General features: G+C 34.8%; 1 protein-coding gene across 2 annotated transcripts in view; it reads left to right on the forward strand.

Moving 5' to 3' along the window:
- The window catches only part of celsr1b (cadherin EGF LAG seven-pass G-type receptor 1b), a 119,253-nt gene that overhangs the window by 34,940 nt on the left and 64,032 nt on the right, over positions 1 to 20,281 (forward strand). For both annotated transcript variants that reach the window (XM_056451503.1, XM_056451504.1), the window contains exons 3-5: positions 6,810 to 7,032; positions 10,039 to 10,154; positions 14,134 to 14,222. In XM_056451503.1, the coding sequence (XP_056307478.1) occupies positions 6,810 to 7,032; positions 10,039 to 10,154; positions 14,134 to 14,222 (428 nt within the window). The remainder of the gene's footprint in view (positions 1 to 6,809; positions 7,033 to 10,038; positions 10,155 to 14,133; positions 14,223 to 20,281) is intronic.

The following is a 20,281-nucleotide window of genomic DNA, read 5'->3' on the forward strand; positions in this document are numbered from 1 at the left end:
AAGAATTATCCCATGTTTGACAGTAGGAATGGTATTCAGACTAAGACCTGAGGTTCAGAGTTCCTGCACTGGATCATTCACTTTGACAGCTTCTGTCTGTTTGACAGCTCGGGTTTCTGGACTACAGTAAAGAGTAGTGAACCTCTGCCCTCTCCAGCCCTCAGGTAGTATGTGGTCATAACTAGAGGTGTTGACAGTGGCCTCTGTAGTTCCTCTCAGGGGTTTCTCTCATTACAGAGTAATGTATCCCTGTAATTCCTCCGAAATGAGGGATTATCTGACCGACATTTGGATCATTACCCCTTTGGAACCTCTATTGTGTGTCCCAGTCGACATAGTTCCTCTGGGCCCAGATCTTGTCAAAGTAATGGCAGGTACACAATAGTGTGCACACCGAGCTGGCCTGAAATCAGAGATACAGGATTACAAGCTCAACAAGGTAAAGTCCTCCCAGCAAACCTCAGATGTTTGTTCTGCACCCTGCGCTTGTCAGCATGGTGATGGATTTTTTAGGCAATTGTTATCAGCATGTTTCTACCATAGATGTTTCTCAGGTAACAGCAAATCTAACATGAGTAGATAAACACACAGGGTCCAAAATAATACTGTGAGTGAACTATCTATCTATCTATCTATCTATCTATCTATCTATCTATCTATCTATCTATCTATCTATCTATCTATCTATCTATCTATCTATCTATCTATCTATCTATCTATCTATCTATCTATCTATCTATCTATCTATCTATCTATCTATCTATCTATCTATCTATCTATCTATCTATCTATCTATCTATCTATCTATCTATCTCTCTGTCTGTCTGTCTGTCTGTCTGTCTCTATTGGACTTTCTGTCTTTCTTCATGAGATCAGGCAAACCTTAAAGGGTCACAAAACAACAAAACACATTTTTTGAGATTTTGACAGTCATATATATGTGCCACGTTGCTAAAAACACTATTAGGACATATTTATTTATCTAAAAAAATTAAAATAGTTTTTTTTCCGTTGTTTAGAGCAAATTCGTACAAAGTGATGTCGTTGAGTTTTCAGCTTATCTGTGCATTAATTCATGAGAAAGACTTGGTTCGAACCAATCAGCGCGCTCTATTGTGAACAAGATGCAATTTGATTAATATGCATGATATAGCTTTGAAGACTCTTTTACCTGTGGCAGTGTTCAGAAATATGCCACGTTGTGTTGCCAACTGTAATTCAAACAAGTAGTAGAAGAACAATTGTTCAGAGACATGGGTCGTCTGCGTTTAAAAATGAAGGTTTTGTTTCCATTTCCCCGCGATGACAGCACAGCTTACATGTGGACCCACATGTGTGGATTACAGTGGTCTGCTAACATGCAACAAAAATATGTTTGTAAGAAAAAAAAATTACCTGAGAGCTTTTTGAATCTCGAAATGGTGAAATACGGATCCGCTCGTATTCCAGACGCGATTCCAGTTCATTTTGATTATCCTGTCTCTACAGATTTGGTAAGTGTGTGATCAATGTTCGTTATTTATGTTTATGCAGATGGCAAAGTTAGTTACTATTGTCAGCAGAACTCTTTCAGTTTTTAAAGACATACTTTAGTCAAAATCTGCTATCTTTCAGTTTGTCTCTGTCTACTGTGTCTGTCTGTCTATTTAAGCTATCTTTCTGTCTGTCTCTGTCTACTGTGTCTATGTAATGTAAAGTGACACTAAAAACAGAAGTGCGGATTCAAGCGCAGGTTTATTATGCAGAGAATGGTCAGGCAAGCAATGATTGTGAGCACAGGGGCAAACAGATGTATACAAGAAATCCAAAGTTGTAGTCAAAACACAGGCGAATGGTCAGTACAGGCAGGCAGCAAGAACCATAAAACAAACAAAACAAAGCAAGCGTCAAAAACATGTCAAGACAAGGCAGGCAGGCAGCAAGAACCATAAAACAAACAAAACAAAGCAAGCGTCAAAAACATGGCAAGATAAGGCAGGCAGGCAGCAAGAAACATAAAACAAACATAACAAAGCAAGGGTCAAAAACATGACAAGGCAAGGAAAATGCGTCGTAATGTTCACACACAGTATAACAAGTAGAGCTGTGAACCTACACTGGTCTCACAGTTCGGTTCGGTTTCGATTATCATGCCATCGATTCAGTTCAATTCGATATATCTGTGCATCACGGTGCATTGTCGATGCTTTCCATACACAGTTTTATATTTTCTTCACAGCACAGCAATTCTTGTGTTAAAATTTATAAATATATTTATATACTATTTGTAATACAATTTAGTCATTTAATACAAACAGTCAGATATATAAACTGTGCCTATAAACAACACGAGCATTTATAGCAAATATGTGTTATTTAAAAATATCCGCTCGCTTTCCGATCCTTGTCTAGAAAGTCCTTTCTTACACACCTTTGATTGGTCATGCACTCAACTGAAAGGGCTGCTATTGGCTCTACAGGCTGGCGCTCTTCATAGATGAGTAAAGCCTGGTTTAAACACAGATAAATGGCAGCGGCGATCACAGCTGATCCTTGATAGACGCGGTGGAGAAAACTCTGCAGACACGCGCTTGTGTCTGTATCCAGAAGTATTGCTGTAACAGCCGAGAGGAGAGGAAAAGTCATGCCCAGCCGGTGAGAGAGAGAGAGAGAGAGAGAGAGAGAGTACTTTCATTCTCTCAATCGCAGTGAAACAGGGGCTGCTGTAAGTGTCAGTGAAAGACTGTCCAGCAAACACACACGCAGTGAAATTGTGCACAGTTTCTGTGGTTTTAAGTAGTTGGAGCGTTGTAAATACTCGCGCCCGCCTCCCTTGCCATAGTAAGCTATGGCGACATAGCACAAATGAGATAAATGACGTCAGTACGTAATAACCGGTTATGATTATTACTGAACCGATACCGAACCATCTGCGTCTGCATCGCAGTGCACCGAAGAAACAATTAATTTTGACACCCCTAATAACAAGACTCAGCAATGAGAGTGCCAAAGTAAGCAGTATATATGTGTGTGTAATCAGTCCATGAGCTGTATCAGCTGTGGCATTGTAATCAATGGAGACTTGGAGCAGATGTGTGTGTATTGCATGACTGGATCTTGTAGTCCATATACCAGCAGATTAGTAGTTCTCCAGCGGTCTGCATGGGCTAGATTATATTCCCATATTTCAGCTTGTTGTTTTTCATGAATTTCATCTTAATATGATCAAATGCCCCAAACAAAATTTCTAAACAATTGTATTGAGTATCTACCTGTAACAATGCCAATGATGTCACTTTCGCCAGGGGCATCTTCCAATAGTGGTGCGTCATCAGTTCACCCCAGATCTCATGTCATGTTAGGAGTTTAGTGGAGCAGAACAGGTGTCTGACAGACCACCAGCGCTCTTTCATTGTTCCTCTGTGGCTTTGGCTGTGGTCTTGTTTCTTTAGAGTATGAACAAAGGTTGGTCTGGGTCATTGAGCACTGTGGCCTGCCTGGAATCACTGAGCAAGAGGACATAGAGCTGCTCAATGGTCTCTTTGAAGCCTTCTCGCTGGACAGAACTGGAAACCATTGTGTTGTAGGATCTAAAACTAAGCTCGCTCAAGTGACTGGGTTAGAAGGTTGGGTTAAAGGAACAAGTTTCCAATTATTTTCTGAAATTGTGTGCCATGCATAAATTGCACCTAGTGTGTCAGTGGATGTAAGAAATGTGTGTTTGTTTTGGGAAAGACTAATAAGCATCCAGGACCTGAACCTTCCGTTTTATTAAAGTTAAAATTCTGTTGGGCAACATGGTGGCTCAGTGGTTCGAGTCTCAGCTGGGTCAGTTGGCCTTTCTGTGTGGAGTTTGCATGTTCTCCCTGTGTTCGCGAGTGTTTCATCCAGGTGCTCTGGTTTACCCCACAGTTTAAAGACATGCAGTATAGGTGTAGGCCTGTCACGATAAGTCATTTTTGTTGTGCGATAAATTGTCATGGAAATTATTGTGATATTATTGTAATTTTAAGACCAATTTATGCCTGTTTATATAATGATTCTACAACAGGATTTACAGTACATTGGAACAAACACATTCAAGGCACAAAAAAAAAACATGTAAATGTCCTTTTGGGTTTAATGTAATTCGTGAATCATTTTCTGGAAGTGGACTGCAGATTTAAAACAGAGTTTACTTTAAAACTGGTCGTTGTTTTCTGGAAAAAAAGTGACAATTCACCTTTTCTTCACCTGTTAGTAAGAAAAAAGATGTCACTGACACCTCCAACAGAGATTAGATGAGATCACAGAAGCTGTGTAATCTGCTCAAATTTTTAAGACATTTAACTTTTATGTAAACATCATGGAAAATATCAATTGGGTGGCCAAAAATTATTGAGGTCAAGTCCATGTATTACACGATAAGACGATATATTGATTATTGTGACAGTCCTATATAGGTGAATTGAATAGGCTAAATTGGCCAGTGTATGTGTGTGGATGAGTGTGTATGGCAGTTTATGGCAGTGTATTTCCCAGTACTGGGTTGAAGATGGAAGGGCATCTGCTGTGTAAAATATATTCTGGAAGTTGGCGACCCCTTGATGAATAAAGAGACTAAGCTGAAGGAAAATTAATGAATGAATAAAATTCTGTTTTATAACAAGTAAACCATAATGTATTGTTTGTCAGAAGTTTAGTGTGCAAAATGTATCACACACATGAAGGTTCTGTATTGACCTAGAAGGTTCTTCAAAGCACCTCTAACATCCATTGCACAAAAAAAATTATTAGATTGTTTTAGATTGGGGGGGGGGGGGGGGGGTATTGCTTTTGTAACCTCACTACTGATTTTGAGGTGGCAAGTCTTCAGTTGTGTAGGTGGTTTGCCCTCATTTCTATAAAAATATCTGCTTAATGATTGTAAATTGTTGGTGGATTCCAGTACTTATTTTACAGTTTTTTTTTTTTTTCAATTTCTTTGGCTCAATTCTCAATTGATTTTTTTTATTTTTCTATATAATAAGTTTAAATCTCTAAACAAATAGCTTATTGTTCACTTCAGAGTGGGATTTCTTATTGAATTAAGCAAATTACAAATGCTTTGGCGCATGTGTGCAAACAGTACATTCAATTGTCTGTAGTTTGGACAAAAACGAATTGCATATGACTTGTTGATCAAAACTGATGAGTCGATTCTCATTTAAACTGTCAAACTCTTCACAACTTCTCAATCATTATTCATTGTGTAAGCCATCACACTCAAAACCGTTTATTCAATTATCACACATTTGTATACACATGTTTACACCACAAATATCTGATATTGACACTGTTTTTAATGTCTGCTAAATTGGTAAATGACCTCTAGTTGCAATTCAATTTGCGTTATATATTTATCAATCATGTACTGTATGGAAGAAGTGTAATCTCTGGCAAGGTCAACAAGAGCGACAGGATGTTCACCAAGAATACATTTTACTTTATGGGTGATAGTTTGTAGGGTTTTTTTGTTTATTTCTGTTAACATAAAAAATATGAAATATACAAAAGAGTATTTGGACAAGCAAGACTGCAACTTTCATGTAATATATTTGTACACAAATAAATGTACTGTATAAATACAAATGTTCATTTGTTTGTTCGACTACTGAATCTTCTCAACAAATATCAGATTTTTTTTAATTTTCAGGGTTGACTGTCGTGAAAAAGCAACTAATCATTTTAAGCAGTGTGGCTCACATGATGACAAATACACTTTATGTTTTGGTGATGAATACACATTATGTTTTTGGAGTAACTACATTTTGCTGACAAGCAATAAAGTTCTGAAGTTCCAGCAAACATTTTTGAGATTTGCGCTTATTGTTTAGAGATTGTTAAGTTTATTTTGATAAATGTGCCAAAGCAATTGAGAAAAACTGTAAACCAAACTATTGGCTGATTCCGAAATGTGTGAGTTGTTTACTTATTTGAACAATTGGAAAGCAAATTACGCATTGTAATAAACCACTATTGTACAATTTCTGATATCAAATCCAATACTAGTAGGCAATTTTCACAAACATACACATTAACCCTTTCACATGAAAGTTTTAAATGTTTCAAATTTTTTTATATGACTTTATTTTTGATATGACTATATATTTACAGTTTCCATGGCGACTTCTCTGCTTTATCATGTGTCACATTGATACTCAAACATTTTGTAGGCATTTCATCTAAATGGAAATGGGGTTTTGGAAGAGTGAATCAGAGTGAATTTTCTGAAAATGACACTGGAATTTTTTGTGTAAACATCCAATCTGTATATTTTGTGAAATGATGATGTCATTAGCCCATTCCTTGGCCCTAGTCAGACACAACTACATTACGTAGCAGCAACAACAATGAACTAAATTTGTGTGTTAATCTTCATAATGTTGCTTAAAAGCATTCGCCATGTTCTTCTTGTGTTGATTTATATTCAGTGCGTCAACTTTTTTAGCGTGCTTTAAGTCTTTTTTTTTTTCAATTTTCTGGTCTGGAATGTAACTGTGTTTTTAAAAAAATATAATTTAGTATCTTTTTTATAATTTTAGTCAATTTTAGTGGTTTTGTGTGTTATTTTGTTATATTAAGTATTATTTCTTGCTATTAAGTTTGCAAGTAAAACAATTAGTGTAAATGCTAAGTGAACTAGCACTAACAAACCGACAAACAAACCACCAGAACTGAATTACAAGTGTGAATACAAAAAAAATAAACCTACAAAACAGAATAACAGCACGTTTGGACCACTCATATTTTCTTCAGAAATGGTAAAACTATTTTTGCACTGAAGTTTTTCTCTTTTTTTGTGTGTTCAGGAGAGCGCTGTGAGGTGAATGCCCGCTCTGGCCGATGTGTTCCTGGTGTGTGTAAGAATGGAGGCAGGTGTTTGGATCTGTTGGTGGGTGGTTTTCTGTGCCAGTGTCCCGACGGCGAGTACGAGAAGCCCTTTTGCCAGATGAGCACACGCAGCTTCCCCGGCCAGTCCTTCATCACCTTCAGAGGCCTGAGGCAGAGATTCCACTTCACCCTCTCCTTCATGTCAGTAAACCCGCTAGAGTTACTCCATCCATCAGTTTACCTGACGACTATCTGTTCATGCATTACTTTTATGAACAACGTTCTTGTGCTAATGATTATTTTTATTTTGTATAAATATAATAAAAAAAATATTTATAAAATAAAAATAACTCTCTTAACTTCTCTTAACTATAACTACTGTCATAATAAATATTAAAATAAAGCTTTTTATTAGTGTAATAATGTTTTATTGTGATACTTGTAGAATGATATTTATTTATTTATGTATAATTTGTTTATGTAAAATCAATAATATGTATATCAGAATTTTTTTTAAAATTAAGGACTTTATTTTAATGATATAGGCACAAAGTCTAAAGTGAATGGCGCAAAAGCATTAAGGGTGTGCCCTAATACACTTTTGTTATTTTAAGGATGGAAAAATATGCTTTGCGCGCTGGTGCATATTCTAACAGGGTTGTGCTTATTCTCTTAATGAGTTATGGGTGTGTTTTGAGCATAACATACATTAAACCAATCAGAGTCTCATCTCCCTTTGAGAGTCAGTAGTGTCACGCCATGGCACATTTGCTATTTACATCGCAGACTTGGCGTAAAAACTGAACGCTTCACTAGTGAGAAAACAACAGACCATCTGCAGCGTGAGAATTAAGAACAAGACTCATCCATTTTGTCTCTTTACTTTCTCTTTACTTTACTTTTGCGCTTTACTCCTTTACTTCAGTAGAGTAAGAAAATGGTGGAAACTCACTCCACCACCTACATACTGTATTTAATTTCATTTGTTAAGCGCAGAGATTTGTTTCAAAACTATTTCTAAATTCAGTTCTAATTTCCAGCAAACAAATAAATGAACAATAGTAATGAAGTCTGATCAAAAAACTTATATCTTATATCCAAACACACTTCCTATTGCCTCATATGATTATGCATACATCTGCCAGACCTGACAGGCGGACAAATCTAAACTTGTTTTTATTAAAACAAACATAAATATGCATATAATAAATTATACTACTATTACTACTAATAATAACATCATACCAATGCAAATTGTTATAAATAATCTGAAAAACTACAAAACCACAAACCACAACCACAAAGTGGCACAAATTGATTTGCTAAAACATGAAAATTAATATTGCGTTGGTCTGAAATTAGCAACAAATTGCACCACACGCCTTGCGCCTTATTGTGCCGGGTGTATGATAGGGCCCAAAATCTAAAAATATTACATTTTAAAAATACAAATTTTGAAAATTATTTTATTAATATTAAAATTTATATATTAATTATTATATTAATTATTATATTAATATAATATATTTTATTTTAACAGTTTTAAATTAAATTATTTCACAATAAACAATGAATAATTTGCATTTTTTTCATATATCAAATCTTTGATTCTGCTCAAATATTATAAATGCAGAGAAATAAGCTTAGGGTTGATAATAAAGAAAATAATTATTTTGTTGTAGTTTTATTAAATTATAAACATCTTGATAATTAATCAAAATAGTAGGTATTTGTAATATATCATGATCAAATATTTTATAAAACTATTGAATTTAATTTATTTATTTGTGTTGTTATTATAATGTAATTTATCATAATTTTTAATAAATCAATATACAGTTGAAGTCAGAATTATTAACCCTCTGTTTATTTTTCACCAATTTCTGTTTAACAGAGGGAAGATTTTTTCAACACATTTCTAAGCATAATAGTTTTAATAACTCATTTCTAATAACTGATTTATTTTATCTTTTCCATGATGACAGTAAATAATATTTGACTAGATATTTTTCAAGACACTTCTATACAGCTTATAGTGACATTTAAAGGCTTAACTAGGTTATTAGGTTAACTAGGCAGGATAGTGTAATTAGGCAAGTTATTGTATAACAATGGTTTGTTCTGTAGACTGTCAAAAAAAATAGCTTAAAGGGGCTAATAATTTTGACCTTAAAATGGATTTTAAAAAATGAAAAACTGTTTTTATTCTAGCCGAAATAAAACAAATAAGACTTTCTCCAGAAGAAAAAACATTATCAGACATACTGTGAAAATTTCCTTACTCTGTTAAACATCATTTGGGAAATATTTTAAAAAAAAAAGAAAAAATTCTAAGGTTTTGAATTTCTAATAATTCAAAAATTCTAATAATTCTGACTTTAATTGTATCTTATAAAATAATAATAGATAATAAAGATGTAGTACTATTTAATTACAAACATATTGTATCTTTAAAAAAATGTACACTACATATTTTTATTTTACATTTTAGGTTATTTGTTTTTAATAGTTTAGCATTTTATGTCTGCTTCTCCTGCAAATCCTGTCTAGCTCTGCCCTGAGAAAATGTCTTTCAGAAAACCGAAACATTTCCTAAGGGTAAACACCTGTTTAATCTTCCTCACGTCTCCTCACTTTCCCATTATGACATTTATTAATTACCACGTAACCGATCTAGCAAATTAGACGCGTCACAACCACATAAGTTCTTCTGTTGGCAAACATGAAAACAGGATGCCACGTGCGGTGAGGCATCTTTGTTCCTTCTTCCGGTTCGTCTGCCCCTTTGCCATGTGCTATTTGACACCTTTCCATTCTGAAATCCCAGGTGCCCTCAGTGCAGCGCCATCTGAGATACCAGAGGTTGGCAAACATTGCAGTGTCAGTTTCCCCCGTCCTTTACAGCGTCATTATTACCTCTAGCTGTGTCTCTTGGCAGCTTTTATCACTTCCTTTTCCTCCACTCCCTGTCTTTTTTATTCCTCTGTCAAGCCTGCGTCTTTTTGTTGTGAATGATTTGAGGATTTTCCTGGCTTTGCAGATCAAAAATCAATATTTATTAAACTGTTGAGTTTAAAAGTAATTTAACAAACATTTTTTGGACTGTGAATGCTAATTTACACTTCAAGTTGAAATAAGAACATTTTAAAGTACAGTATTATTTGTTATACATTTTTAAATTGTGTATGTTTGTTTGTTTATTCATAGGTTTGCTACAAGGGAGCGAAGTGCTCTTCTGCTGTATAATGGCAGGTTTAACGAAAAGCATGATTTCATTGCGATTGAAATTGTCGAAGAGCAAATCCAACTGACTTTCTCTGCCGGTGAGTTGTTTACTTTTACCATATATTTTATTATAGTTTTGACAACAGTACACAATGCTTTTGTTTAATAACCAAATGAAATTTTTGTTTTTAAATAGTGTTTGCCCTTTTTTCTGAAGCTGCTTTTTGTGTTATTGTTGATGTCGCTGCCTTGCCATGTTTTTATTTGATTTATTTTGTGTTTGTTTTCTAATTATTTGTGTAACAGTTTGTTTTTGCTTTTTAATTAAACGTTTTCTTTTTTGTTTATTTTTTTATTGGTTGTGTGCATTGCTTTTTGTTTTTCTTCATCTACCCAGTGGGCCCTTAGATGTCAAACTTGAAAAAAAAAAATTTAATTTGATGTCAAAACCTTGACGTCCACTTAACATCCACACATTGATGCCCTTTTGACCACCAAAATAATGACATAAAAAGTATTATAATATAAGAAAAGTAAATTCCAGACTACAATTTTACACTGGATTTTGTTTCCCTATCATGTAAACTTGATTGTAACCATAAAAGTGTGATGTCAAAGCAACATCAAATCCATGTCTGAATCTCACATTGACATCAAAAAACACATTAAAAATGGATTACAGGACAGACCTGTTATTGATTTTTGATGTGTTTTTTTTTTTTTGTCAAAAGATCAATGTGTGGCTGTCAAATGGACATAAAGGATTTTACATCAAATTGATTAGCTGTTTTGATGTTTTTATTGTCTTTCTTTTTGTTTTGTTTTGTTTTGTTTTGTTTTGTTTTTTGTTTTGTTTTTTATTTTGTTTTCTTTTGTTTTTGTTTTCTTTTGTTTTTTGTTTTGTTTTGTTTTGTTTCAAACTATTACATGACTTTCAAACATTTTTGAATCTGAACAAAGCCTCAGTTCCTAGATATATAGCTACTTTTTGTATCTGAAACATTAGTGTGCATGTGTCTGTCAAGAGCTGTGCCAAAGGAAACAGCTGGCCAAAGAGCATTAAAACACATTTCCTCCGTCTACCTGTTCCTTTGTTTTGTCAACCCTGCACATCAACAAGAGTTGCTGTCCAGTCAGTGTATGTAAAATACCATGTCCCGTCTCTTTAACAAATCAGAATTGTTTCCAAAGGATATACGATAACGGAATTCATCCCTAGAGTGTCCTAGTATGAGCAGATGCTTGTTACGTCTTACTACAACACTGCGCATCTGAGAATAAAGACAGTGAAAGGCATTTCCTCCACTGTCCTGGAATGTAAAACACATCAAACAGCATAGGATTGTGGTAAATGATGAACCAATAGAAAGGTCAAGGGTCTGTCCCGGCTTACTAGACATCACTCAACATAATTAAGTCTGAGAGAGATATAAACAACTAAAATATTTGAAAGGTTATGCGCTCAGGGAAAGTACTGTCATGGGAGGTCCTGACAAGCCATTATCTCCTTGATAATGATTTACTTATTTTGTCCACTAGACTGGAAAAATGCCACACATATTAAAATTCCCAAAGTGCTTAGGAAATGTTTAGTTAAAGTAAAACTGAATTGTTTGTGAATTGTTTTGCATGTGTCAAGTCATCCAAAAAAAAAACAAGCCGTTGGTCTCTCAAGAGCAAAAACCAACCAAAACAAAGGCATTCCCAAATATAGGATTAGTACAGTATTAATTGAGCCTTACCCTAACTCAGTACACTACATCTTCAAATAAGTGATCGGAAAGAGGGAAATCTACACCAAAACAAGCAAATCCAAACAAAAAAACTACCAAAACAAAATGTATCTGTAACCCACCAGTCCTACTCCACCCAGCCCGTTCTGAGGTGGGATTGAACCGGCAATTCTTTGTATGAAAGTCAGTTGCGCTAACAAGGAGGCTAAAGACCATGGCCTCTAGAATCTGTCGCTAGAGCAACTTTTGAGGTCAGAGGAGTGAGGTTTACCTGCATAGCACTTCGCTAGCCTGCCTCTGTTACACTCACCCCCTTAAACCTCACTCCCATCCCAGACGAGCCTCCACGTGTAACCCACTGGTCTGTGCTGAGCTGACTTTGTGTGGGAGTCATGGCCTTTAGTATGGGAGCCATAGTCTTTAGCCTCCTCGTTAGAGCAACCGACTCCCATGTAAAGAATTGCTGGTTCGATCCCAACTCAGACCAGGATGAGTGCAGTTGGCCCGGTGGGTTACATATCGATTAAGTATGGTACTAAATGATAACTTGGGTCTTTATTCCCTAACTTACTACATGTTAGTACAATAAAAGCAAAAAGTAAACAAATTGTGTTTTTAAAAGGTCAAATAAACTACCCCAAAACAAGGAAAATAAAACCAAAAAACAACCAAAACAAAGATATTCCAAAATGTATTGTATAATTATGCAATAAATAATGGTTTTGTCCCACATTCCCTAAATTACTACATGGTTGTCCAAAAAAGAGCAAGAATAAAAATACCCAAAACAATAATAAGAAATACAAAAAAAAGGAGAAATACCCAAAAACTAACAAATCCAACCAAAACAATGATACTACAAAATTTATTGGACACTTGTATTAGTAAATAATAGTGTTGGCCCTTATTCCCTAAATTACTACATGGTAATCTAAGCAAAAGGCAACCAAAACATCGATGTTCTAAAGTATATTAAGTAAGGTGCTAAACAACAGTTTACAGTTAACAAACTTAACTTAATACATGTTTTACAAATAAGTGTGAAAAAGATCAACAACCAAAAAACAAATAGTATTCAAGGAAAATCATAATCTAATGCAGGGGTTCCCAAACTTTTCAGCCCGACTCCAAAATAACAATGCCAGTGACTCACGACCCCCATTATTTCCAGAGATGATTATAAACATATAAAGGTTGGGCACAAAGGCTGACACAAACCAATAGGCCACAAGCATACTGACAACACAAAAAAACAACAGTCTATCAACCATATACAGTACTATTTATAGTCATGGTCACGCTTTATTTTGATGGTCCGTTTGTTGATTTTAAGTTACATTGCAACTAATTCTCATTAGATTATAAGTAGACTGTTAGGTTGGGGTTAGGGTTAGTGTAAGTTGACATGTACTTGCAAAGTTTCTTATAGTCAGTTAAATGTCTGTTGAAGGAGCAGTATTAACAGACATTAAGCAGACAGTCTACTGATATTCAAATGAACCATCAAAATAAAGTTTTACCATAGACATTTATTCATTTAATATTAACCTCACCCAATGAGACTGGTTGGCACAATGTTTACAGCACAATTTTTTTTCTTGGTTTATTTTGGAGAGCTCCACTTGGAGATCATCCTCCATGTTCAGTCGTGGCCTGTAATAATTTTTGTATGTATGTGAGTGCTATGTCAGAAAGTTTAGACTGGTACAACTGATGCTATTGCTGTGTTATTAATCACCCGTAATGAAAGTAATCAAACCAGGGGTTGCAATCCAATATAAAAAAAAATTATTTGCATGTTGGATTTTTAAATGAAACTATTTTGATTTTCTGTAGGTTTTGTATAAAATATGGTAATTTGAATAGTTTATTAAAATGTATTACATTTTTGGAAATCGCCAAGTGTCTTGTGACCCCTTAGGGGGTCCCGACCCCCACTTTGGGAACCACTGACCTCACAACAAAATTATTAATAAATGTATTCAATTAGTCCTATAATAATAATACTTTATACCTTAACTCACCAGATGGTTCTCCAATGGGAGTCCTATAAGAGCAAAGCCTACAAATCAAGCAAATGGTAGTAATGCTGCCCCCCAAAAAGTAACCTAAGTACCCAAAGGAAAAGACAAGCAAAAATACACAAAAAAATAAATATATGTCACCACATGGTTGTCATTTAAAAAACACCCAAAAATCTATTTAAAAAAGTTATTTAGTTAAAGTTATCTAAATCATAGTAAAATAGGGAATTAACTCACCAAATGGAATAATATCTTAAAAGTGTTATACGTAAATAAAAACGCCTAAAATGTTTCCCCCCCTCTTTCCTGTTTCTCTTTAGGAGAATCTAAAACCACAGTGACTCCATTTGTAGCTGGTGGGGTTAGTGATGGACAATGGCACACAGTACATCTACATTACTACAACAAGGTAAGTCATTTGTACCCAACACAAGGAGAATGAGCAGTCATTGTATTCTGTACTCCTGAAGTCAATGAACCTTACCGATGAAACATTAGCAAACTGAGCTGCTTATTAAACAAAGGATTCTGCCATTTTGCATTTAGTGGGAGTGATTTGCAGATAATTAGCACAAATTTGTTCGGTTATTGATTTATGAATGTATCCAGTCATTTAATCGCCAGAGCAAGTCAAAGTCTCACAATCCACCTGTTTCTTGATGAGATCAGTGTCTCTGTGTCCATATTTCATGAAAGAAGACACTCGATATGACGCGGCATCTCCAGCTGTATCAAAGCTCACAATATCTTCTAAGAACTCCAGTCAAAAGAAACATCTTGTATTTCTCTGTCTTTGATCCCGTTCAGTTTTCAGACCCTCGTATTTCAGTTGTTGAAATGGAGTATTTATTAAGTTTGGTGCGTGTGTGTAATACGTCATGTGTCATGTTTCATGGCCAAAAGCAAGTTACCTGCACGTCTCATTACACACCGTCTCGTTTTGTAATTTATATCGTTAGCATTATTTCATGAGGTATTGAATTCTTGTTCTTTGTGTTTTTAAACAAATAGCTCTCAAGGGTTTTGTCATTTGTTGTTGCTGCAAAATTAATTCAGCTTGAATGCTTTAAAACCTCTTCTACTCCTCTTTATTGACCTTTTATTAACCTTATTTCCATGTTCCACACTTTCCTTTGGCTTATTCCCTGCTTTATCAGGTGTCACCACAGCGGAATGAACCATTATTTGTTTAAGAGGAGCATTTTCAGATATAATAGAGTCTGTGTCAGTCTAGCTTCAGAGAATCTTATTGAAGTTTCTTCAAAAAGAAACGTGTTTCTGAGGGTTGACAGTCAGCATGCTGTGAGTTTCTCTGCTTGAGGGCCCATCATTTCTTTGATTTCTTTTTTAAAACTTCTCTCAGAGTTGCACCACAGATTTTCTATTCACTAAAAAAAGGCTGGATGTAAACTCAAAAGATGTGCATTAAATTTTAAATTGCAAAAAAAAAAAAAAGAGATGCAGTGCTTTTCCCAAGTGACAGCAACTGTGTTTATTATTAATAGATGTTCCCAGTGAGTGTTGATAGAAACCTATGAGATGGAAAAGTTGCTTTATTTGCTTATTATTTGTGCAATATAAAAAATTTTCTTATAAGTTATATTGATGGTGACACAGTGCCTCAGTGGTTAGCATCGTCAACTCATAGCTAGAAGGTTGCTGGTTTGAGTCCCGACTGGACCAATTGGCATTTCTGTGTGGAGTTGGCATGTTCTCCCTGTGTTCGCTTGGGTTTTCGGGTGCTCCAGCTTCCCCCACAGTCCAAATGCAAGAGTCTATGGATGCTTTTCAATGGAATAGTTGGCGGTTCATTCCTCTGTGGCAACCCCTGATAAATAAGGGACCAAGCCGAAGGAAAATGAATGAATGAGCTATATTGAGACTTGTCTCAACTGGTCTCAACTGCTTACTGCCCATACATGGTAGTTGTGGTTCAGTTAAAACAAACTTTCTTGTATTTATTGCAATAATAAGGTTGTACCTGCATTCTGAGTGGTTTTGGGATATCAAGCTTTAACAATTTTGCTTTTTATTTCGCAAAAATTAAATGGTGAACAAGTTATTGTAATACGTAAAAATGACAGTGAGTCTAAATGTATTCTAAATGTACAATAAGAAAATCCTCTTAGGTCAAATGCAGAGAGAAAAAAAAAGTTATACAGATTCATCTTGTAAAACATTAAGGAAAGAAATGCGTTTCGGAAATGTAGATAACTCATATTTGTTTTAAACAGAATTAGTCTTGTAACAATGTGTAGATGCATTAGTAACTACAATTTACTTCTGGTGTATTTAATATATTAGAACATTAAAGTAGTGCTTAATATTTTGGTAGGTTGGTAGGATAATCCTAGGTAGGCACAGTGCATCCAGAAAGTATTTATAGCGCTTCAGTTTTTCCATTTTTTTTTTGTGTTACATACTTATTTTAAAATGGATTAAATTCATTAATTTCCTCAAAATTCTACACACAATAGCACATTATGACAATGTGAAAAGATTTTTTGAAATTGTTGCAAATTCATTAAAAATAAAAAACATGGGAAAATAACATGTACATAAGTAATGTAAACATTAGGTGAGCAGGTTACATTGTAACCCCGTGTCCTAATAACACACTACGTGACGAGATGAAACACCAGACGAAACACCACAGAAATTTAAATACAGCCATTCAGAAGCACAGAATATGCGCTCACTCACAAAATAGTAATTTCAATTTATAATCTAGTTAATACATGTTAAACCTCTTTAACATAATAAAATGTAGATGCTGAATTGCTCATATGTGTTGGCTTGCAGTCACAGTTCGGCTGCTGCTTTTTATAGTACGGCAATACATGTCATGTAAACTGGCATTCAAACGTACATTATTAGCATTTAACAGTGAATTAAGCACCTGAGGTGTACCTGAGGTGAGTTTTCTGTTGTTCAGCTGCAAGAAATAGAAGCGGTTTCTAATCAATTCAAGGTGTTGGTTAGAACAAAAACTCATTTTAATATGGAAAATATTCCTTCTATCGCATGCTGTTGCTTTTATTTAGAACACGATTTAAATCAGCCTTTAGTTTCGATTGTCAGACTCACTCCTGTTGGTCCTGAATCTGGCAACCTGCACTTGCGCTTGTTTTGATCCAGGAATGCAATACCTAGTTCAACCATTGAGTGTCAAATTTACATACTGCACCTTTAATGTTGTAAAAATGTGGGTCATTTTAAGACTTTAGTAACTGCAAAAACACTATGCTTTAGCAAAGACATTACATTTAGTGAACATTAACAAATATTATTTCAACTGTGCAACAACTACAAAAAAATAAGCGCTTTATCTAACTAAATATCTTAAAATTTCTCAAAACGGTGAGGTGTTCAAAAGCTCTGGATTTTAAAAATATAGATAATCTCCACAAAGATGTGTGCATAAATGTTGCGTATTTTGGTTCACCTTCTTATGTAAAAAAATTGTACACTAAAAAAAATTATGTCTGCAAAATTGTTGCAAACAATTTATGTGTTAAATTTAAATAAACAAATAAAATTTAGTAATGTTCCCAAATTTTCCCAAAAATAAGCCCAATTAAATTGTTTACAACCACTTGCCTTAAAACAATTTAGTAAATCCAAGGACTCATCTTGGAATCATTTTTTTCAGTGTAGCACTATAGCTCTATCTGATAATGGCAGGTATAAAAACTTAATATCACTCATCTTGGCCTCTTAAGATCCTGATCAAAGTTCTTATTGAAGAAACTAGCACCAAGTTAAAGTTCAGTTTTATACAGTACCTCCCAAAATGTACACACTGATGTATTGCCTTTTTTTGCTTCAGTCTACAATCAAGAACACTAAATCTTAAAATTGCATGTAATATAATGTAGCATGTAAGGTCTAGCAGGTGTATTGTTGGATTGGAGCACCTTTTACATTTCTGGGATTAGACCCTAAAGCCATCAGTTTAGATTCAATAGCCTTTTTTCTTGCATTGTGGCTGTAGCTCCCCCTTAACCTGTCATTAAAAGAGTCTGAAGTTCAATATAGTCTGATCGGGAAGGCAGACAATAGCCCACCCCCCGTCGAGTTAATCTGGGACTACAATAGCACGCTTGGAGTTGCTAAAAGCGCCAGATGGCACACATTTTTTCCCTGCTGCACTTAAACATGAAAACACCCCGGCCTATTATTGTAAATCTCCAGAATATGCTTTTTTGATTTCATGAAGTTTTGCTCCATCTGGAGCCTCATCCATATGGTAAAGATGTGGTGAAAGTACTATCAGTCCGTTTGTGTTGTCCCTTATACTGAAATCCGTCTTTATTTTGATGTCTGAAAGCTTCTAACATTTATTTGAAGGTTTTGTTATGTATTAATGCCTCAGTACTTCAAAACATCACTTTGGTTTGACCCCAGTGATGTTTGTTTTGCAGTTCAGCCTGTGTGTTATTTTGTCTGTGGACTTCAGATGTCTTTGAAGACACTTTCAGATATTTACTTTTAGTATTAATACACAAACTCAATGAGATGCTGCTGTAATGCAGTGATGCTTTGAAGTTTAGCATTTTAAAGTCTCTCAGGTAAAGATCTCTACTAAAATTTTACAAGCATTCGTTTGACAATGGAAAAACTTAGCATTAATTTGGAGTTTGGCAGTTATTGTGGTGCTTTAAGCCTAATGGTTTGTTGAGGCTGACTGATTTTGTGTCCCAGAGAGTCCCAGAGAGCCCAACAGTGCAGGATTTTCTCTACAAATTTTCATAAAATATCTACCTGACCTAGGCATGTGACAATAATCAATATATACAACACATGGACATGACATCAATTATTATTGGTGATGCAATATATATCGCCATAGATAAAAAAACAATTATAGCAACATTTTAGCTGATTGTAAAACATCTCTATTGGAGGTGTCAGAGTCAGTATGGTTAAACAAACACTATAGTATTTACTGTAAGTTATTATAGTATATATTCATTTGGGTGTCTGACAACTGAAAAAAGATCTGGTACCAGATATTGCAGCCTCAGTTACTATATGTAGGATATGCGCTGATTCCAATACCTAATAAATAAATCATTAAAATGACTATAATTAAATGAAATACTTACTCAGGAATTAAATATTATGTGTTCTTTGGAAGAGTTTATTGTCATTCTGGTGGCATAAAATGGCCTTAAAATGACAATAATATTGTTTATCGATTTTTTTTTTTTTGCTGCAATATATCGTACAACAAAAAATATATCATGACAGGCCTTACCTGACCTCAAGAGCAAGAGACCCTGCAGAATTTGTAATATTATTAAACAATAAACAGCAATATTGTTAAATATTTTCTCTACAAATTTTCATAAAATGTCTACCTGACCTAGGCATGTGACAATAATCAATATATACAACACATGGACATGACATCAATTATTATTGGTGATGCAATATATATTGCCATATATAAAAAACAATTATAGCAACATTTTAGCTGATTGTAAAACATCTCTATTGGAGGTGTCAGAGTCAGTATGGTTAAACAAACACTATAGTATTTACTGTAAATTATTATAGTATATATTCATTTGGGTGTCTGACAACTGAAAAAAGATCTGGTACCAGATATTGCAGCCTCAGTTACTATATGTAGGATATGCGCTGATTCCAATACCTAATAAATAAATCATTAAAATGACTATAATTAAATGAAATACTTACTCAAGAATTAAATATTATGTGTTCTTTGGAAGAGTGTATTGTCATTCTGGTGGCATAAAATGGCCTTAAAATGACAATAATTGACAATGACAATGACAATGACAATAACACCCATACACTCGCATTCACACACACACACACACACACACACACACACACACACACACACACACACACACACACACACACACACACTATGGACAATTTAGCTTACCCAATTCACCTATAGCGCATGTCTTTGGACTTGTGAGGGAAACCGAAGCACCCGAAGGAAACCCACGCGAACACCGGGAGAACATGCAAACTCCACACAGGAATGCCAACTGACCCAGCTGAGGCTTGAACCAGCGACTTTCTTGCTGTGAGGCAACAGTGCTACTCACTGCGCCGCCCCATAAAATATATTACTATATCAAATATTATTGTTTTATTATTATTATCTTTTAAGTTAAATTTGAACATGGTTAATGCACATCATATAAATGTTAATCGAATGAAATCCAAATCAGTTGTGAAAAGTGTGTGTCTTTACTGAATTTATACATATTTTATTCATAGGTTCTGTGAAATTGATTTTATTTAATGAATAAAGTTTAATATTCAAATTAAATTCATTCAAGAATTCATGTATTTATTTTCTTGGACAACGCAGTGGTAGGTAATGCTGTTGCCTCACAGCAAGAAGGTCGCTGGTTCGAGCCTCGGCTGGTTCAGACAATTTAGCCTACCCAATTCACCTGTACCACATGTCTTTGGACTGTG

This window comes from Danio aesculapii, chromosome 25, assembly GCF_903798145.1.
Source record: "Danio aesculapii chromosome 25, fDanAes4.1, whole genome shotgun sequence".
NCBI lineage: Eukaryota > Metazoa > Chordata > Actinopteri > Cypriniformes > Danionidae > Danio > Danio aesculapii.